General features: G+C 40.7%; 1 protein-coding gene across 1 annotated transcript in view; it reads left to right on the top strand.

Annotated features, from left to right (window-relative positions):
• Positions 1–19,478, top strand: part of USH2A (usherin) — a 676,313-nt gene that overhangs the window by 635,956 nt on the left and 20,879 nt on the right. Inside the window, exons 65-66 of the mRNA XM_026517347.4 lie at positions 16,056–16,262; positions 19,190–19,428. Coding sequence (XP_026373132.2) covers positions 16,056–16,262; positions 19,190–19,428 — 446 coding nt within the window. The remainder of the gene's footprint in view (positions 1–16,055; positions 16,263–19,189; positions 19,429–19,478) is intronic.

The raw sequence follows: 19,478 nt of genomic DNA, 5'->3' as shown, positions 1-19,478 counted from the left end.
GGGCCAGGGTGGGGATTCCCAGCAATCTGTATTTTTAACAAGCAGCTTTGATAGTCCACGACCCTTTTTTTTCTTTTTTTGAGAAATACTGCCTCAGAGGGTACAGCATTGTTGCTATGCTACTTAAGCCGGATTTTCAAGTGGTGATTTCCTAATCCAGTGGCTCTCAGCACATTAGAATCACCTGGGGAACTTTAACCACATTCCCCATGCCCTGGCCCCATCCTCCTCTAGTTCTGATTCTGGGATGGGTCCAGGGATCAGTGCGTTTCAAACGACCCCCCAGTGATTCTAATGTGCAGCCAGGGCTGAGAATCACAGTCCTAAACCATCATAAACCGATTGCCTAAATAAGTGAAGCCAGTTCCCCACAAGTGTCTAATTTACATGATGATAATTGATGACCAACCTATTTACCTTGGTCTATCCATGACTTCCCAAAAGAAGAGCCCTGTTGTTTTGGTATGAAGCTGGAGGGGGGAGGGGGGCAGAGTATATTATCTGCAGAGTTCATGTCTCAGTTAATCAAATAATTTCCTTTACTCTTCCTCATGGATTTTGTTTGATTTCTGTTGGAGTTTTATTTTGCTTTGTTTCTCACTTGGGAGACCTGGCCTTTGGTAGTAAGAATTATAACATTCACCACCTCTTAACATGGGATTTTTCTAATTTGATTCATTTCAACACAGCTTCCAGAGATTCTGAAGGATCAGCTTTCATAAGAACAGTAAGATCTGAAATAGAAATTGTAGAAATTTGGAAGTGCCTTTTTATATTGCACAAGATGGATGGGGTGTCTTTGCAGAACCCCACAATGCAGGTCTCATTAGAGAACAAGCATTCTTTGGGGCACAGACCTTTTGCTTACAAGGAGATTACAGACTTCCTGTTCAACAGAATATTTACAAAGTCCAATGTGATACTTTCCACAGACAAGTATTCATTTCTATCTTCAACCCTTTCAAAATCAGGCTCTACTCGTCTACACGGTATAAACCTCCAAATTCTGTGTGGGGAAGTTCTTAACTGTTCAGCAAGCAAATTAAGGCAACAGTCTCTGCACAGGCTTCGGAGAGGGGCCTGGGTGTGAGTCTGCTCCATCAGCGGCGTCAGTTTTTACCTGTGGGGGAGTGAGCTGGGGCTGAAGAGCAGCTCCCAGTAATTGTGCGTTCATATTCATACTCTCGCTTAAGGCAGTGACTCACCATGGATTTGCTAGGGCCTGCCATGGCTCCCCCTTTCACCGAATCATGCTGTCAGTGACTTAATTAGTTTTTCTGAAAATTCCCCCACTTTGACAGGTTTTTGCAATAAGCACCCACGCTCACACGATCTCCGAAGGCTTGAAGGCTTCCAGTGCCTCATAACTGGGTGACTGAGAAGTGAAAGGTCAGCCTCGGAGGAAACCCTGTGACTCACTATATGTGGGGCTGATCTTAGGGCTGGTGCTGTGGGAGGCCACACAGGATGGCAGCCTGCTGCTTTCTAACACACTGACCCTGGCTCCAAACAATTCTGTCTGAAAATTTATGCCAAAGAGGATGGAAGGAAGGACTGAGGAGGAGACAGACAAGGGAACGGACCTTCAGTGTTCCTGCCAAAAACATCTATGTGAAGACTGCAAGAGGGGCTGCTGGGGTCTTCTCTGTGCAACTCCCACAAACTGTGGGTGACGAGCTGGAAGGGAGAAGGAGAAAGGACAGTAGCTTTGAGTCCTTCTCTCACTATATCTGGGTCCTTGAGCAAACTAACCTCTCCCAGTGGTTTTCTCCTGTGTTTAAATGGAAGCCCTCCCCAGTTCTAAATTCTAGGAGCCTCTGGGGGTAATCTACAACCATACACTTTAAAATATTCTAATCAAACTTTAGCTTCTCTTGATTTAATCTATAATTTGTAAAACCTGACAGAATATATTCTGATCCTAAGCAATTTGATTTTCTAATAGTGTTTAGCTTTGAGTTGTATCAAAACAAGTGAGTATATGAGACCAGATTCAGACAATCAGTAGTTACACATTTCTCTAACATCAAAATAGACACATGGAAATATCAGTAGTGGTATTTCCTAATGAAACCCAATTTATTTATTTACTAATAAATGTATTTAATAAATTATATATATACATATTATAAAATATAAATGTCAACAAATAACATTTTTTTCATTGACTGCATGTAAGAGTCCCATTTGGGTTCTTGAGAAAATCTACATCATCAATAAGGTATCTTGATTATTTTTACTACAAGTGGTAGAAAGCCAACTTAAACAGAAAGGAATTGTTTCTGTTCACCTATCTGGGAAGGGGACCAAAGAAATTCCTTGAAACCAAGGAAAAGGTGCAAATGCCAGGCCTTGGCAGAAACCTGGGGTACAGGACTCAAAGCTGTCAGATTCATTCTTTCTCTCCTTCCTCCATCGCAGATTGTCTCCATTTGGTTTCATTCCCTACCAGACGTTCTTCAGGCATTGGAGAAATTCACTCCTGACACTACCTGATTCAAACCTTTCAGTGCCTTGGATTCCCTGTCTTTGAAATGTGGATTGCAGCAGCATTGAACGTATGGGCTTGCTTTGAGATTGAGGGAATTGATACAAAAATATGCTTAGGCCAACACCTCACACATAGGAACTGCTCACCCAGTGCAATGATGATAGGTATTATTATTCTTACCTTCCCACCTCGAAGGACTTCTCTCTCTCTCAGTATTTGTAAGTCAACCAAGAGCCAGACTCTCACGGACCACCTAACACCATACAGTCCTGTGACCAAGAGAATGGAGGACTTTATCAAATACGCCTGGTCGCAGGGCCCCTGTCCTACAGCCAGGGCTTTGTGAATACGTGGGAAACACTTTCAGCCAGAAATAAGGGCTGTCCCAGCACATGACACACACCAACCATGCTACTGTGCAATAGTCACAATTCCTAGGCTCTTTCCCCTTAGATACTCACAGCCAGCAGATGAAACTGAGTGAAAAATCACACAGCTTGGCCAAGGTGCTTAATTTCTCATAGCCTCACTTTTCAAAAAAATGGGTGTGTTAAGAGAACTAAGAGATCTTATATATCTAGCTGGATATCTGCTACATAGTAGGCCTACCTCCCCCCTCTACCCTCAGCCCCTAATATATATATATGGAGATACTTTTTTCCAAGACAGAAAAGTGCCAGGTTAAGAAAACTCTTATGTCTCCATCCTTGAGTCACTAATAAAATGCTAGACTATAAAAATCTCTAACCAAGAGCACAATTGGTTCTAAAGGTGTGATGTCCCCTCAGTGAGGTGGTCCAGTCTTCTTTGTCCTTGCCACTTCCCTTCTCAGTACAAAAATACCTTGCCCACATACCCATGACTAAGATTCCTTCCAACTCCGAGTCTGAGTCTACATTTTGTGACTAGCTATGCGATTCAGATGGCTTGTTTTCTGTTGCTATCACCTTTATCCCATCCCGTTCCTAAGCATTTTCTGTGCCATTTTTAGAGAAAATGTATTGAGCATGTTTTCTGTTTGGTTTTGGACTTGCATTTAATTAGGTATTAATCTCGCTAACATATTTCTGACCAGCATGGAAGCTTTTGTTTGGTTAGTCTCTCCCACAAGAACTAAGCTGCTCCCACCCCCACCTCCCACAGCTCAAGGTATTAAATGATTTATTGATATTGTCTGTCTCAAACATGCATTTGTTCTAAAACTTTAGAGCTAAAGTGCTACAGCTTAGACTAAAGGCCATCAGGACACTTCCATGAATGGAAATTGGAATTCTGCCACCGGACCAGGGACCATGTCTTTTTTTGCCATCGGGTTTTTTGTTCCAAAAGGAGATCATTTCTACCTACAAGTGTGTAAGCACACCCAGAAGCATGCTATAGTACACACATGTGCACGTCTTTCCATTCTTTTTCTCTCTCATGGCATCCCTTAGGATTCATTCTTTTTTTTTTTTTTTTAAGATTTTATTTATTTATTCGACAGAGATAGAGACAGCCAGCGAAAGAGGGAACACAAGCAGGGGAAGTGGGAGAGGAAGAAGCAGGCTCATAGCAGAGGAGCCTGATGTGGGGCTCGATCCCACAACGCCGGGATCATGCCCTGAGCTGAAGGCAGATGCTTAACCGCTGTGCCACCCAGGTGCCCCCCTTAGGATTCATTCTTAAGCTGCAATTGTTGGCAGTCGTTTCATTGCCCTTGAGACAAGTCATTCATCTGAAGATGCCTTGATTCTCACCCCCATGCCGATGCAACCCAAATTTATATTTCACTGAAGCCAATATTGATCCTCCTATCTTTGTGTTGGCAGTTTGTTTGCTGGACATAAAATATTAAATGTAACCAACCTGCCCTCATGGCTCTTCACTAACAGCTCCTGTTCAGTGAGATGACCATGGAAATCAAGGCTTCCCAAAATCACCTGATTCGGTCCTGTAAAAATATCCAGGAAAGGATGAGGCATGTTTTACGTATTTCCCTTTATCCTACTACTTGAATAGATAATGACTTGTTGTTAAGCACCCACCATGTTCAAAGTGTATGCCTAGGTACTAGGATTGGGCAGGAGCCTAAAAACGATGAGCTCTATTCCTCAGGGGCTTAACGTTTAGTTGATAAGTCAAAGAAACACACCCATGCATAATATCCATAAAAATATACGGATGGTAGCATAAGCTATGAAGAAAGATATTTAAAAGACCCAAGTGATGGTGCAACAGAAGCAGAGAGGAGCAGAGAACACCTTATCTTCAAGGACAGCGTGATTTCCAAACCCTCCTGGCCCCTCTCACTCCACTCTCTGGCCAGGCGGGCTTGAGCAGCACAGGTGGTCCTTGACTGAAATCATTCCATGCAGACATGAGGAGGCACTATTCCTCTATTTCTTCAGTCTCATAAAATTATTTCCAGTCTCTCCATGCTTATGATCCAGTGCCAATCTCAGCTCCCCCCATTGTTATTGGGGCCTGTGTAAGGTTTGGAAATATTCTCCCTGGTGTCAGGATCTCAGCAGGAAACAGATGGCATACTCAAAGGGGCATTTGAAGAGAATTAAATGAAAAGGCTATTTATGGAGTTATGGGCAGGATTAAGAGAATCAACAAGGGAGGTTAAAGTACCCAGGGACCAGCAATAGCCAGAAGCTCTTACCTTCTAGGCCTAAAGGGGAATAAGCTGTTCTTGGAACCCAGCAAATGCTATAGCCAGTGAAGAGGGGCTGTCCCCATAGAGAAGGAATGTAGTCTTGCCAAACTGGGGTGCCGAAGAGAGGGATCAGGAGACATTAAAAAACTGAACTCTCCTTCCTTTGATGAAATCCAACTGGAAAGAGCCAGAGAGGGGAGAAGATCCCTAGGCAGTCTGCAGAGTCACTTCCCAGTGCACAGAGCAGGGCAGAGGATGGATCTGGAGGCAAAGGGAGGATACCTAGCATTTCCCCCATACCTCAGATTGGTGATGTTTCTCACTTAATATGTGACAAAGAATCCTTTCCAGGCTAGAAGATCACCTGGCAAGCTTTGGCTCACCACTCCATGATTATTGATAAAACACTAAGTAAATCTGAAGGCTTAAGGAGTATTGCACTTAAGTACTTAGACTGATGGTATATTTCCATTAAATTCTAAATAAATGTCTCGGTCTACATGAAGCAATCAAATCTACAGGTGGAAACAAAAACGTTAAGACGCTTAAGTAAATCACATGCCTTCGACTGAAATCTTTAAGAAGATGGTTGAGACTCTCTTTTGTGAATTGATTTATCTATCTGCTGATGGATCTGATCATTACTAAGATGCCTAAAAGCATCTTGGAAACTGTGCAGTTCTCTCCTTGATGCCGATGGCAGGTTTGTAATGGGAACCGGAAATAAAATTCTTTTCTTTGAAGAATCCAATGAATTGCTCCCATGTTTCCTTTCACTTAGACTTTGGGATGCATTTGAGAAATTTTCATTAATAATAAGGCAAAGTAGAGACTGCCATCCCATATACAAATGTTGATGTAGGAACAATATTTCTCAAAAGTCAGGCATACATTTTCTCTAACCCTCAAAATTTTACAGCAGGGAAGTACTTGGAGAAAAACACACAGAGATGTGGCCTAAACTCGAAATGCTGTGAAGGGTCTTCACATCTATGGTTGATCCATAACAGCTACGTGCAACCCAGAAGTGAGTTACAGAATTGCTACTGAGTCCCACTTTCTCTTCTAAGCAGTCAAGTCACTCTCTCCTAACTTTTCACACAAATAATATAATTATCATTATTATTTTTTCATACTCGCTATGTGATATGTTAAGTGCTTTACATGTGTTAACTCATAACAACCATTTGAGATAAGGGCTATTACTAATAATAACATTTAGAAATCTGATACATTGCACAATTGTTAACACGCCCCAGGATACAGTTGGTGAGTGGAGGAACTTGACTTTGAACCTGAGATTCAGGTTTCAATGGCTGTGTCCTTAAACTCACCCCATGGTTGCTCCGAATTGCATTTATGTACAGCTCAGGGGCTTTCAAAATCTTGATGAGATGTTTATAAACATATTTATCCACCAACCCATTCCTTGGAAACTTATAGAAACGTTCTTGCGCACAAACCTCAGTATAGTCCTGTGAGATAGGTATTATTATTTCCCTCTGTATAATCAGGAGCCTGAAGGACTGTGCAAGTTTCCTAAGAAATGGCCGAATGAGAACTCAGACCCAAGTTCAGTAATTGTTCTGCTGAACCACAGCTTCTTCAAGTCACCCCCTCACAGACATGAATCCTGACCCTGCAAAAATAAACTGACTCAGAATGTAATCTGGGCTCCAGGATTCACTGGCTCTGTAGTCTCGGCAAGTGATTTAAACCGTCTAAGCCTTCGTTTCCTTACCCATAAAACTGGGGTGAAAAGACCTACCTTAGTAGGGTGGCTGTAAACTTTAAATAAGTTAAAGGCCAGCGCATTGTCACTCACATATAAAATTAAAATTTAATAGATAAATTCATAAAAAGTAATCAATATCCAGTTATATCTGTAAAATGTACATCAGATGAAGTCAGTTCCCTACTGGAAACCCTCCCTTGGCTTCCCATTAAATGCAGACTCCTCTCTGGTTCAATGGGGACTTTCATTTGCCCACTTCTGTCCTCATCTCATTGCTCTCTGGCCCTTACTCACTAAGCCTGGCTGCACTAGCCTTCTTGAGAATCCAGCCCCAGGGACTTTGTACTTGCTCTTCATTTGCCCAGAATGTTTCCCCCCTAGGTCTTCACATGGTGGCCTCCTTCTTTCCATTAGCATTCCAGCTTGATTATCATCTCCTGAGAGCACATCCTGGACAATTCAACCACTCTCTGCTCTATTGCTTTATCTTATATAGTTTATACTGTACGTTGTTTCCTTTGTAACGCATATTACCTATTCGTTTTGTGGTTGTTTATTTACCGCCTCTCCCCACCCAGAAGTTCACTCCAGCCTTGTCCACTGCTGTATCCCTAACTCATAGAACAGTGTCTGCCATGTCGGATGGCTCAGTCAGTCTCTATTGAATTAATGGATGATTAAATAACCCCACCTAGTTAGCTCTACTGTTATTTCCAAAAATGTTAATCATAATTGGTGATTGTGAGCCTAGCTTACTCTAGCAACTTATTGTGGAGAATAGATATGCATCCAATGTTATATCAGTAGGGTGTGGTTATTATTTTAGTTAGCATAACGGAATTTCACTACTTTTACATGTTTGGAGCAGTATGGAAAGTATGTGAATACTGTCTGCTTCTTTGTAACATGCAATCGTGTTAAAACATGATAAGTGCCAGCGGGGGGGACACCATGGTGTTTGTGATAATTCCCAGCCATCTCACTTTGAGGCTGCTGTCCGTAGAAATACCCAAGTCCCTGTAGGGATCTATGTCAGTCCCAGAGTGGGATGTCAGGCACTTGGAAGATGTGCCCAGGTCTTCCATCAATGACCTGATGTAGAAAAAGCTCAAAGGGGCTTTTACATCACGTACTAGTATTGGAAAGCCAGCCCTACCACTTCCAAGTGGCAGAAATTTCTCTGTGCCTGTTTCCTCATGCAAACCAGTGACAATATAATACCAACCTGATAGGATTGGATAGGAGGGAGGATGAAATAAATGAGTACATATAATACACTTATAAAAGTGCGAGTGCTCAGTGAACCCATTAACTACTTTTACGTATCCTCCACAAGAGCTGGACAGAACCGGGTTCCTATTTTCTCACAGGGAGAACAGATAGAGACAATAAAAAGTGGTATGTGATAAATCCCAAATTCTCATTATCATCACTAAAATCAAACTGAGGCTAATTTTAGGATTTCCCACTAACATGGAAACCAGTTTTCCCTCCCTCATATTCATGTATATTAAGTGACTCCAAAGAACAAGGCAATATGCTAAGCATGAGTGGCAGAAGACACCCATTTCTAGCAAGGAAAATGTCTTATAATTTCTCCAGTAGCTTCACATCTCTGAATTTCAAAAGTACCAATAGAAAGGAAGACAACGTCTAGTTGTACCCTTCTTCCCCTGGGTCCCAGAATTCAATTAAAATCCTGTTCCATCTTGCCTGATCCAAAGTGTTTCAGATGAAAGGAACCTGAATGCAGACTATATCTGTAGAAGTAGAACTATAATACATCCAGTAAAGTAGCATGCAAACAGAGTTGCTGAAAAAGTCCATTTGATGATGAAAGAAAATCAGGTAGATAGAGAGTTAAATAGACAGCTACACAGAGCTTTTCCGCAAGCTAGTCCTTTATGACTGTAGCCAGCAGGACTTCTCATGAAATAAGATAATCTTGTAATCATGTAATTTCAGATTTATTGCCTTCTCTTTTTAGCTATGAGTCTCTCTAACCACAATTCTGGCAAAGCCCACTCTGGCATATTGCTATTCAAACATTCAAAACCCACGACAGGCTACCCTTTAAAAAGGCATTAGTGTAAGTGCCATGGGAAAATATACTCAAGGTTGTAGATGACTTAATATGATTTCCTTGATTGTATCTTTTTATTTATGAGGCATAATTTATGAGCACTGGAGAACAAACTGCAATGAGTGATGACTAACTACAGCCAAAGTCATAAATCAGGAGCACTGAAAGAAGTGGTGATTTTGATCGAATCTATTGAATTAGCTGTTGGCCTTAGCCAATACAGGTATTGGAAAGACCTTTTTAATATCTATTTGTCTCCCTCATGGGAATGTGATAACAATCTCATTACATGCCCCTAGGAAACAAATAATTTAATTGTTTGCCTATTAACATGCAACCTATTTACTCTACTTATTAATTACTGGCATATGGACATTCATGCTGGGTTTTTGTTTATTTCTGATGTGAATTGTCAAAAAATATATTCACATTCTCTAGTTGTAGAAAGAATGAAGTTGCTTCCCCAGTGCTGTTCAATATGAATATGTCATCAGTATTGTTGAAATGCTTTTGTGCTATTAAAAATTATGATTCTACAAGGAAGCACATTACAGAATATCACAGAATTTGCAGAGAACTGAAAATGCCTCCAAATCTTAATCCTTTGAGAGTAACAGTTATAATATAACTCTTAAAATAAGCAGCCTGGAAACAGAAAAAATCTCAAATTGCTCCAAGGGCAAGGACAGTCACGGTCACTTACATTAGGAGGCAACAGATTAGAGGTTTTCTGTGAAAGATCACTGGCTGAATTTGGTACGGAGAAGGAGAGTGAATACAAGATCAAATAGACATTAGCTAGGTGCTGACAGTGTAGACACATCACTAAGCCGTTCCCTTGGCTTTAACAAGACTGGTAGCATGACGATCTCTCAGCCAAAAGAATCACAAACTATTTTTACAACTAAGGATATGACAAAGGAAAAACACATCAGGAAATCCTGGAGATTTACATTAAGAATTTCTCTTTGCATTAAGACTACACTTGGAAAATATCAGTCCTAAGGAGTGTTACTTCAGAAAGCTGTAAAGCACTAAAGCTTTGTGTAAGACAAAGCACTAAACTCTACAGTTAAGTGTAGGAGTTGGGCTAAAGAATAACTAGCACAGTAATGTAAGCACGCAACGGGCTACCATTCTGGGAGAATTTCTCAGCTCGATCTTCCCTTCCCCTGGCCCCTGCAGAGTCATGGTTCCTTCTCTGTCTCTTTTGCAACAATTATTACGAATGCTTTCTGTTCACACATTCTTGCTTCCCTTCTGGAAGCGAATGAAAAGGAGAAATGTGTTGCGAGGAAGTGGGAACATTTAGAATAATAGGCTGCAAGGGAAAAATGGATCCAACAAGCTTCAGAAATATCAGGATTTCAAGAAATTTACACCTGGAGTGAAAACTAGGTAGCAAACGGTCTTTCTACAAAGCTGATGAGCTCTGGTTCTGTTTGGAACCATGACCACTGTAATAAACTCTATGATGATTATTGTAGTTGTAACATCTTCAAACAGATACATGGTTCGTGCTTTTTTGAATGGCTGAAGGTAAAGGAAATGCAGAGTACAACAGATGTCTGTCATACAGACGTCGTATGAACAGAAATTTAAAATGTAGAGTGCCTGGATTTCTGTACCTGGTTCTATAGAGGGTAGCCTTCTGCATTTCTCAAACAATCTTGGACACAAGAATCACTTGGAAATCTGTTGGAAAGACAGGTTCCAAGGTCCTTTCACCAAAATCCTGATATAGGTACCCAAAATGATTTTGATGATCGTGGCCAAGGAACACTTTTTCACAAAGACTCCTCTGACGGAAGATTTCTAGGAAGCAGCTTTAAACAGAGAAGATGCGATCAAACCCATTTCCACAGCAGTGGGATTCTGGCAGCTTGGTGGCAGGTGCTGACACTAGGTAATTGAAATTTTTTAACGTAAAATACAGTCATTAGTCCTGGGGGGTAATAAATAAAAGAACAATTTCATTTCTTTAATGGAAAATAACATGAAGATAGTAATAGTCACTGGTTAGACTTTTTTAATTAGATTGAAAAGAGAAATATAAACAGAAATTCATGTACTATTTTTCTAGTCAATTATAGAATTTGTGATTCAATGGTTTTAGTTGTTTTGTTTTTATCCAAATAGTTAATCCACGTTTTCTGTGACATCTTCTTACATTATAACTCTTGTTGTGGTTACAACCAAAACCTTAGAGAAGAGAATACCCCAACCCAGCCAGTCCTGGCTTGTTCTGGTCTGTAACAGCTCTTCGTTGGGAGGTTCCTAACTCTTACAGCTATAATTGTGGGGGGGGCGATGCAAGTGCTCACTAAACACAGATAATAAATTGTTTTAGTGAAAACTTTAATCATCTTTTTTTATTCTAAAAGAGTAAATATGTTCGGCTGGATACTGTAGAAATAGGGATATTGTGAATAAATAAAAAAATGAAGAGTATCCTTAATTTTTGTCACTTTGACTTGAAACTCATAACCTTTACTTGCTCCCATCCCACCAATACATCCCTTCTTTTCTGTGAGCAGCCCACACAGAAAAAGCCCACATTTTTGTAACCAGTGATCTTGACAGGAAATCTTGGGTCACAAACCAGATGGATTGGTTTGTCTGTTAGGTAAATGTAGGTGAATAGGTGGTAATGGTTGGATGGAAGGATGGACGGATGGATGGATGGATGGATGGGTAGATTAGATAGACCACAGAAAGAAGGAATAGAGATAGATACAGTAGGCAACTCCATGTTCACAACACATTATATTTCTTGATTTTTTTATATTGGTTCATTAAAATTAAAAGATCAGGTCATATTGCTCAAAATTTCCCATGAAAGATCTCTGCTTCTTCTTTCTCTCCCCTGTAAAGATGGACCCAAATCTTGGGGTCATTGTTTCACAGTAGAAATCATAAGCATATCTGTTAGCATTTTTTAAGATTTATTTATTTTAGAGAGAGAGTGTGTGCACGAGTGGGAGGGTCAAAGGGAGAGGGAGGAGAATCCCAGGCAGACTCCATGCTGAGTGTGGAGCCTGACTCAGGGCTCAATCTCATCACCCTGAGATCGGGACCCGAGCCGAAATCGACCAGGACACTCAACCAGCTGAGCCAACGCGGTGCCCCTCTGTTAGCATTTTTATTCTGAACCCTGAACTGCTATACTTCAGTTCCTTGTTTCTTGCTTCACTGGGCATAGGCAGGACTTTTTACCTCAACAAAGAGGATACCATCGACAGTTTCTTTTTTACTCTTCTTCTGGCAGTTTGGTATAACGGAAACACTGCCTTGTGGGACAAGTTTTGTGAAATCCATAATTCTTCATTATTTCAGTCAGCTTTCTTTTCATTGTAACTGCTTTCATTTCCAGAGGAGCTCATGTAAATAGGCTGATCCTGCTTTGCATAAACACGTTGATTTATATGAATGCTATTTTGATCTCAAATTGATTGAATACTAAAAAGAAAGACTAAGAAAAAGAGCAGTATATTATGAAGGTCTCCCGTCAAAGACAAAAGACACTAAGTCCTACATATATTCTCAGTTAGTGATGGAGAATTTCAAATGGCCTAGTTTTAAGAACAGAATATTTCTACAGAAATATAGGGAAATGCTATAATAGTGAGGCTCAAGTGTTTTAAAATACCACGGATTTAATCATATTTTGGGAATAGGACTCTACTCAGTAAAAACTCATCTAACACAGGAAGGAAGGTGTGAGGTTTAATCTTTATCTGACAACACCAGCATTAAAAAGCCTTCAGAGTATTCATAATACCACATCTACATCAAAAATGAAAGCAAAGTGAATGTTCATAATCTGGGGCCAGACCTGTGCTAAGCACTTTCTCTGAATTATGCTTATTTCATTTTTTTTCAACATCCCCATATCTGCACTGCGGCTTTCTCCTATTGGTGCTCAGTAATTAATCGACAACTTGCTGAATTTTTATTTTATTACACCTACTTTTATTTTCCTCCTTGTTTTCTTTCCCATCCATTGTGGCCTCTATTAAAATTCTGTATGCCCTTCATTTAATTAAATAAGGAAGTCATTAGTCTGAGGCTGCTCTAATGCTTTGAAGGCCTACATAAACCAAAATCTAAGCTGGTAAATGCTTCAAGATTACAAAATCAAAACACTAAGAACAACCAACCTTATACCGCCAATAGGCATTGTGTTATAGCCAATCAAATAAATTCCTTTCTTTGCTTCTGCACTTTCCCCATGGGAGTTTTTCCTCTGGCTCCTGTTGGCTAAGTGCTCCTAACCACTTCCAGTTTGGCACTGCCCCATTAGAATTGTTTTTTGCTCAAATAAACTCTTAAAATGTTTACTATGCCTCAGTTTATCTCTTAATACCTTAAACCACCAACCAGAGGCCTACTCTTGGCATAGAACTTGGTATTAATATGTACACCTTATTTTGTGTCCCTTCCCCAAGAATATTTTTTTTCAAACTTTTGTGTAATAAAAAACGTTCTCCCCTACCTCCTGGAAAGATATTTGAATTAAAGAGGTTGGTCTGCGGTGATGGGTAGTAAGGAGGGCACATATTGCATGGTGCACTGGGTGTTATACACAACTAATGAATCATCGAGCCTTACATCGAAAACCGGGGATGTACTGTATGGTGACTAACATAATATAATAAAAAAATCATTATTAAAAAATAAATAAATAAAAAAATAAAGAGGTTGGTCTGGATGTCCATCGACAGATGAATGGATAAAGAAGATGTGATATATGTGTATATATGTATACACATCATATATATATCATATATATATTCATCAAAAAGAATGAAATCTTACCATTTGCAATGACATGCAAGGAACTAGAGGGTATTATGCTAAGCAGAATAAGTCAGTCAGAGAAAGACAAACACCATATGATTTCACTCATGTATGGAATTTAAGAAACAATATAGTTGAACATACAGGGAGGGAAGGGAAAATAAGATGAAAACAGAGAAAGAGACAAACCATAAGAGACTCTTAACTTAAAGGAATAAACTGAGGTTTGCTGGAGGGGAGGTTGTGGGGGGTTGGGGTCACTGGGTGATGGGCATTAAGGAGGGCATGTGATGTAATGAGCACTGGAATTTGTATGCAACTGATGAATCACTAAATTCTACCCCTGAAACTAATAATACACTATATGTTAACTAAATTAAAATAAAAATTTTAAAAATAAAATTAGATTGCTTTTTTAAGAAGTTTTTTAAAAGATTTTTCAAATTTTTAGTAATAATTACCTAAGTGTAAAAAAGAGAGCGAGAGAGGTTGGTTTGGAGCTGACTGAGAAGCCAGGGACTCTCTCATTAGCTCTGGAATCTGACCTCTTCACCAATAACCTCCAAGCCTACTGTCCCTATGCCAAGACTGACCTTGGCCACTTCACAGGGGACTAGAAGAGCAGCTTCAATTGCGGTGTGGTTTCCATGAATCAGTTCTCCCGTTGCAAAAACAGTGTGCTGCTCCCTACTTCCCTGTGCCTGTGAAAATAAACGCCCCTCACCGGAGACAACCTGGACCTGCCTATGCGTCCTAGCAGACTAACTACCTACTCCAGAGCTGCAGGTGTTTGTCCATGGACAAGTCCTTCAGTGCTCGTGATCCTGAGTCTGGATGATACAGAGAATCAAAAGCACGGTTTATCGGGAAGAGCAATAAGAGAGTTTACTGGAGAGCAGAATTCTCAGCTCTTGTAACTTCCATCACCAAGAGAGTGACATTTTCAGAGCCTTGATTTTCTCACCGGTAAAGGGGGCTGAGGGCACATTCTCCAGCCACCCTCGAAAGTTGTGTTGTGAGGACTAAGTCAGATAAGACCTGTTAAAGTGTTTTGTAAATTGTAGGGTTTATACAAATGTGCATGATTATTATGCACCTGGTGAGAAGAAAGCATCAGAGCTCTAAAAAGGGCAGGTTCTGCTCTGGAAGGGGGTTAGTTGTCTCTTAAAAATGGGGCTTCTGGCAATCCTATCGGCAAGGGGCTGGAGATTGCGTTTGATGGCAATCTGAGAGCAGTTCAACATCAGAAATTTTACTCTTCCAAAGGAAACCACTAAAAAAGGAAAAAGGTGTGGAAACACTGATAGAAGTGGGGCCTAACTACTAAAAATCTCTCCAATGTTTATTCTCTGGAAGATATCATTGATGCAAAAGTAAAAGAAACAAAGCTAAACTCTCACTGCCGAGTATTCTACCGTCTGCTTCTAAGCATCTCATAGTTTGAAGGTTCTGCATGCTTTTTTAACACTGCACACCTGGAATGTGTGTACTATAGAATCAAACAGGTTTTCCAGACTCTAAAAGCTCAGGACAAATATAAATAAATAAGTATATATATTTATATATTATATAAGTGCACATATATATACATGTATTAAGACACTGAATGAGAAAGAAAATTTCCTGCAGTTAGATCTGCACCACATGAAAGCTTACTAAGGAATACTCCTACCCCTAAACACGCAGACAGTCTTCTTGTATTGCCATTTAGATCTATCATCCTGATTGATCGCTGTGTAGTTGGCTGTTATTGGGCCTAATTTAACCCGATACACTCACACATCCGTCTACTCTGTCTGTGGTACCTGACATTCTACAAATTACGGACTCATGCAAATGACGACCTAAGGCAACCTTTTAGGATATTCGTGTTTAATTATACAAATGGTTCTTGATAAATAAGATTATACATCCTTCCATATGTTTATTCCCTCCTTGATGAAAGGAAAATTTAATTTTCATGCAGATTTGGTGGGGACGGTGTTTAAGAATTGCTGAGTTTTATGCAGTCTGCAGACCCACTCCGGTGGCAGAAGCTGACAAAATCACTCTACAGCCCACACGGAGATGAGGAGTTTTTCATTAGGCTTTAGCCAGCCTGCTGCATTCTGAAATTAGGGCTCCTAATCGGCCCCCTTTGTGTCCACGTGGCCAAAGGCAAAAAAAGAGGAAGGACCTGCTCTCCTCTGTGACTACAAAATTGCAAGACCCAGGTTTATCTCATTCTGTTGTGTTTGGTTGTCAACTTTTCTTTCCGCCTGAAGTTACCTTGCTTTTGAGTAGTCTTCTTGATTTCTCTTTGGAGGTCTGGGCAGTGAATTCAGCAGGAAAAGCCCCCAGTACCTGGACATGGTGTAGAACTGGCCCTGCTCCCCCAGAAGGTCTCAGGGCCCCCACCTTCCATGCAGTCTCTTCCACCCAAGCGGTGGTCAACATCAGCGCCCCTGGGAAGCCAAACGGAGTCGTCAGTCTCTACAGGCTGTTCTCCAACACCAGCGGGGCGGAGACAGTGGTGAGTAGCAGAGTACTCTGAACAAAAACCCAGGATGGTTTCTTCTTTAAAAATAGACTGTGGTGCCCTGGCCTTTTCTTCCACTTCAGACTTCTTTCTTTCCCATCTGTTCTCAGTTGCCCATGATGAACTTAGCACAGAGATCCATCCGAGAGAAATAGTGAGTATCAGGAAACATACAGAAAACTATGTAAATATTCAGGGAGAGAAGTGCCAAAGGTATTAAAGGTATTAAAGGTATTAAAGACTCCACAAACATAGGAAAACTAGTACTTCAGCGACAATTAATTTAATTTAATTAAAAAATGCATGTCAAGGATTGGCATGGAGTAAGGGGTCAACACGTGGCCATTGTTGGTGGTGTAAATGTTAATATGAGAAAGAAAAATTAGAGCAAAGACTATCCTCGGAATCCCCATTCTGGCATGAGCAAATCTCTAATAACACACAGAAAACTCAATCTTTCTTTTGGTGACTTCAAGAGAGTTCCAGCACTTTGGGAGAGAGCAGAACAGTTTGGCCAGCACAACTCCTGCTCCACTGTTTGTGTATTGGCACGTTTGGGGCACATGAGGGAAACACAATGGACAGTTTAGAGAAATCATCTTTCACACTGTGTTTTAGCAAAGCCACTGGCTGAAGGGACCCTAACAAGGAACTAGACCAGGTCCTACATTATTTATACAAAGAGCCTGAGAGCCAACGTGATGAAGCTTCTTCTCTGTGGCACAGTGCCTAACACCCTCACGTTGCTCCTAAGCATAGATTATAACACTTTGTTCACACACACACACACACACACACACACAAGAAACTCATGGACAAGTTATGCAGATCCTACTATGACATTATAAATTATTTTTACCAATTTAGGAAACAATTTGGGTAAGTGTGGAGAAATCCTCTGAGGCCAGAGTTCCAGGTATTGAAACACAATTTCAGAAGACAACTTGCAAGGAAAGAGGTCTCATATTGAATGTTAAAGGAATATTAGCATATTTTCTACAGGGCTTCGTATTCAATAAATATAGATGATGTAAATACAATCAACCCTTGATTATCCACGGTTATAAAATGATCATATTAATAAACTAAAATAATTTATATTTGGAGTGCATTGCATGCATTTTTTTTAATAGCAGATCACTCTTCTTAATTATGTTGCTTATGCGAATGTAAAAATTTGTTTTTCAGTTTCTGAACTCTTTTGTTCCAAAGAGTTCTTAATAAAACCACAATGAGATAAAAAACATGCTCCAAATAAACCAAAAAGTTTATAATGTAACAAAGACAGTTGAGAAAAAGACTATATTTCATATACACCAACACCCTCAGGGAAAGAGATGGACTTTTAGGCTCTTACATATACATAAAATATAAAAAAATAACATATGCAATTGAAGCACCTGCTTCAATTGTTGCAGCAAATGTCAAAATATATATGAAATATATATTTATTTATTCAACAGAGATAGAGACAGCCAGCGAGAGAGGGAACACAAGCAGGGGGAGTGGGAGAGGAAGAAGCAGGGTCATAGCGGAGGAGCCCGATGTGGGGCTCGATCCCATAACGCCGGGATCACGCCCTGAGCCGAAGGCAGCCGCTTAACTGCTGTGCCGCCAGGCGCCCCAAAGTATGGACCTTTGTAACTATTGAGTACAAATATAATTCAAATATAGATTTTGTTTTTTGAAAAGGCATTATTCTGAGGGTCGCAGAATTTGATCGGTATTTTGTGTGTTTCTGTTGGTGGGAATGTAAACTGGTGCAGCCACTCTAGAAAACAGTATGGAGGGTCCTCAAAAAGTTAAAAATAGATCTACCCCATGATCCAGCAATTGCATAGCTACGTATTTACCTAAAGGATACCAAAATATTAATTTGAAGGGATATATGTTCCCCGATATTTATAACAGCATTCTCTAGAATAGCTAAATTATGAAAAGAGCTCAAGAGTCCATCAACTGATGAATGGATAAAGAAGACATAGTATATATATGTCCAGTGGAGTTGATTCAGCCATAAAAAAAGAATGAAATCTTGCCATTGGCAACAACATGGATGGACCTAGAGAGAATTATGCTAAGTGAAATAAGTCAGTCAGAGAAAGACAAATACCATATGATTTCTCTCATATGTGGGATTAAGAAACAAAAATGATCAAAAGGGGAAGAAGGAGAGAGGGAAACCAAGAAACAGACTCTTAATTATAGAGAACAAACTCCCAGAGGAGAGGTGGATGGAGGGATGGGTGAAATAGGTGATGGGGATTAAGGCGCACACTTCCTGTGATGAGCACCGGGCATCGTATGGAGATGATGAATCACTAAATTGTACACCTGGTACTAATATTACACTGTATGTTCACTAACTGGAATTTAAATAAAAATTTAAAAATATATATTTTGCGGGGTGCCTGGGTGGTGCAGTTGGTGGCATATCTGACTTGGTTTCGGCTCGGGTCACGATCTCAGGGTAGTGAGATCCAGCTCCTCTTAGGGCTCTGTGCTCAGTGTGGAGTCTGCTTGGGATTCTCTCTCCCTCTCCCCTTGTCTCTCCTGCTGGTGTGCTCGCTCTCTCTCTCAAATATGGGTTTATGTGTGTGTGTGTGTATATATATTGCATGTTTTGTGCCATATTCTATTCTCTTTCTACAGTGATAAACAATATTATGCCTGTGATTTCTATCCCATTACCTCAAACTTCGAACCATTTATATCATTACGTTTTTTGCCTGTTTAAGTCATGCTTCTCCAAGCGGACTGGCAATTCCTTGAGGGTCAGTGCTATGCTAAATGCTTCGGGGCATCTCCCAGGGTACGGAGCGTGGCACTGTCTTCGTAGGAGGTGGGATGCATGATCAACAGTAACCAGTTGTCTGTGATCTGTGACACGGCCTCATCTAGTCCCCTCTGTCTTCCTACAGCTGTCGGAAGGCATGGCCACCCAGCAGACTCTCCATGGCCTGCAGCCCTTCACCACGTACTCCATCGGGGTGGAGGCCTGCACCTGCTTCAATTGTTGCAGCAAAGGGCCCACGGCAGAGCTGAGAACTCATCCTGCTCCACCCTCGGGACTGTCCTCTCCCCAAATCCAGACGCTGTCCTCGAGGACAGCTTCCTTCCAGTGGAGCCCACCCCTGTTCCCCAACGGTGTCATTCAAAGGTAATGGGCCAGACAAAAGGATGAATGAGCCGAAATGAGACATGCATACG

This window comes from Ursus arctos, unplaced genomic scaffold (assembly GCF_023065955.2).
Source record: "Ursus arctos isolate Adak ecotype North America unplaced genomic scaffold, UrsArc2.0 scaffold_2, whole genome shotgun sequence".
NCBI lineage: Eukaryota > Metazoa > Chordata > Mammalia > Carnivora > Ursidae > Ursus > Ursus arctos.
The sequence above is the reverse complement of the archived record's forward strand: the minus strand, read 5'-3'. Positions and strand labels throughout refer to the sequence as shown.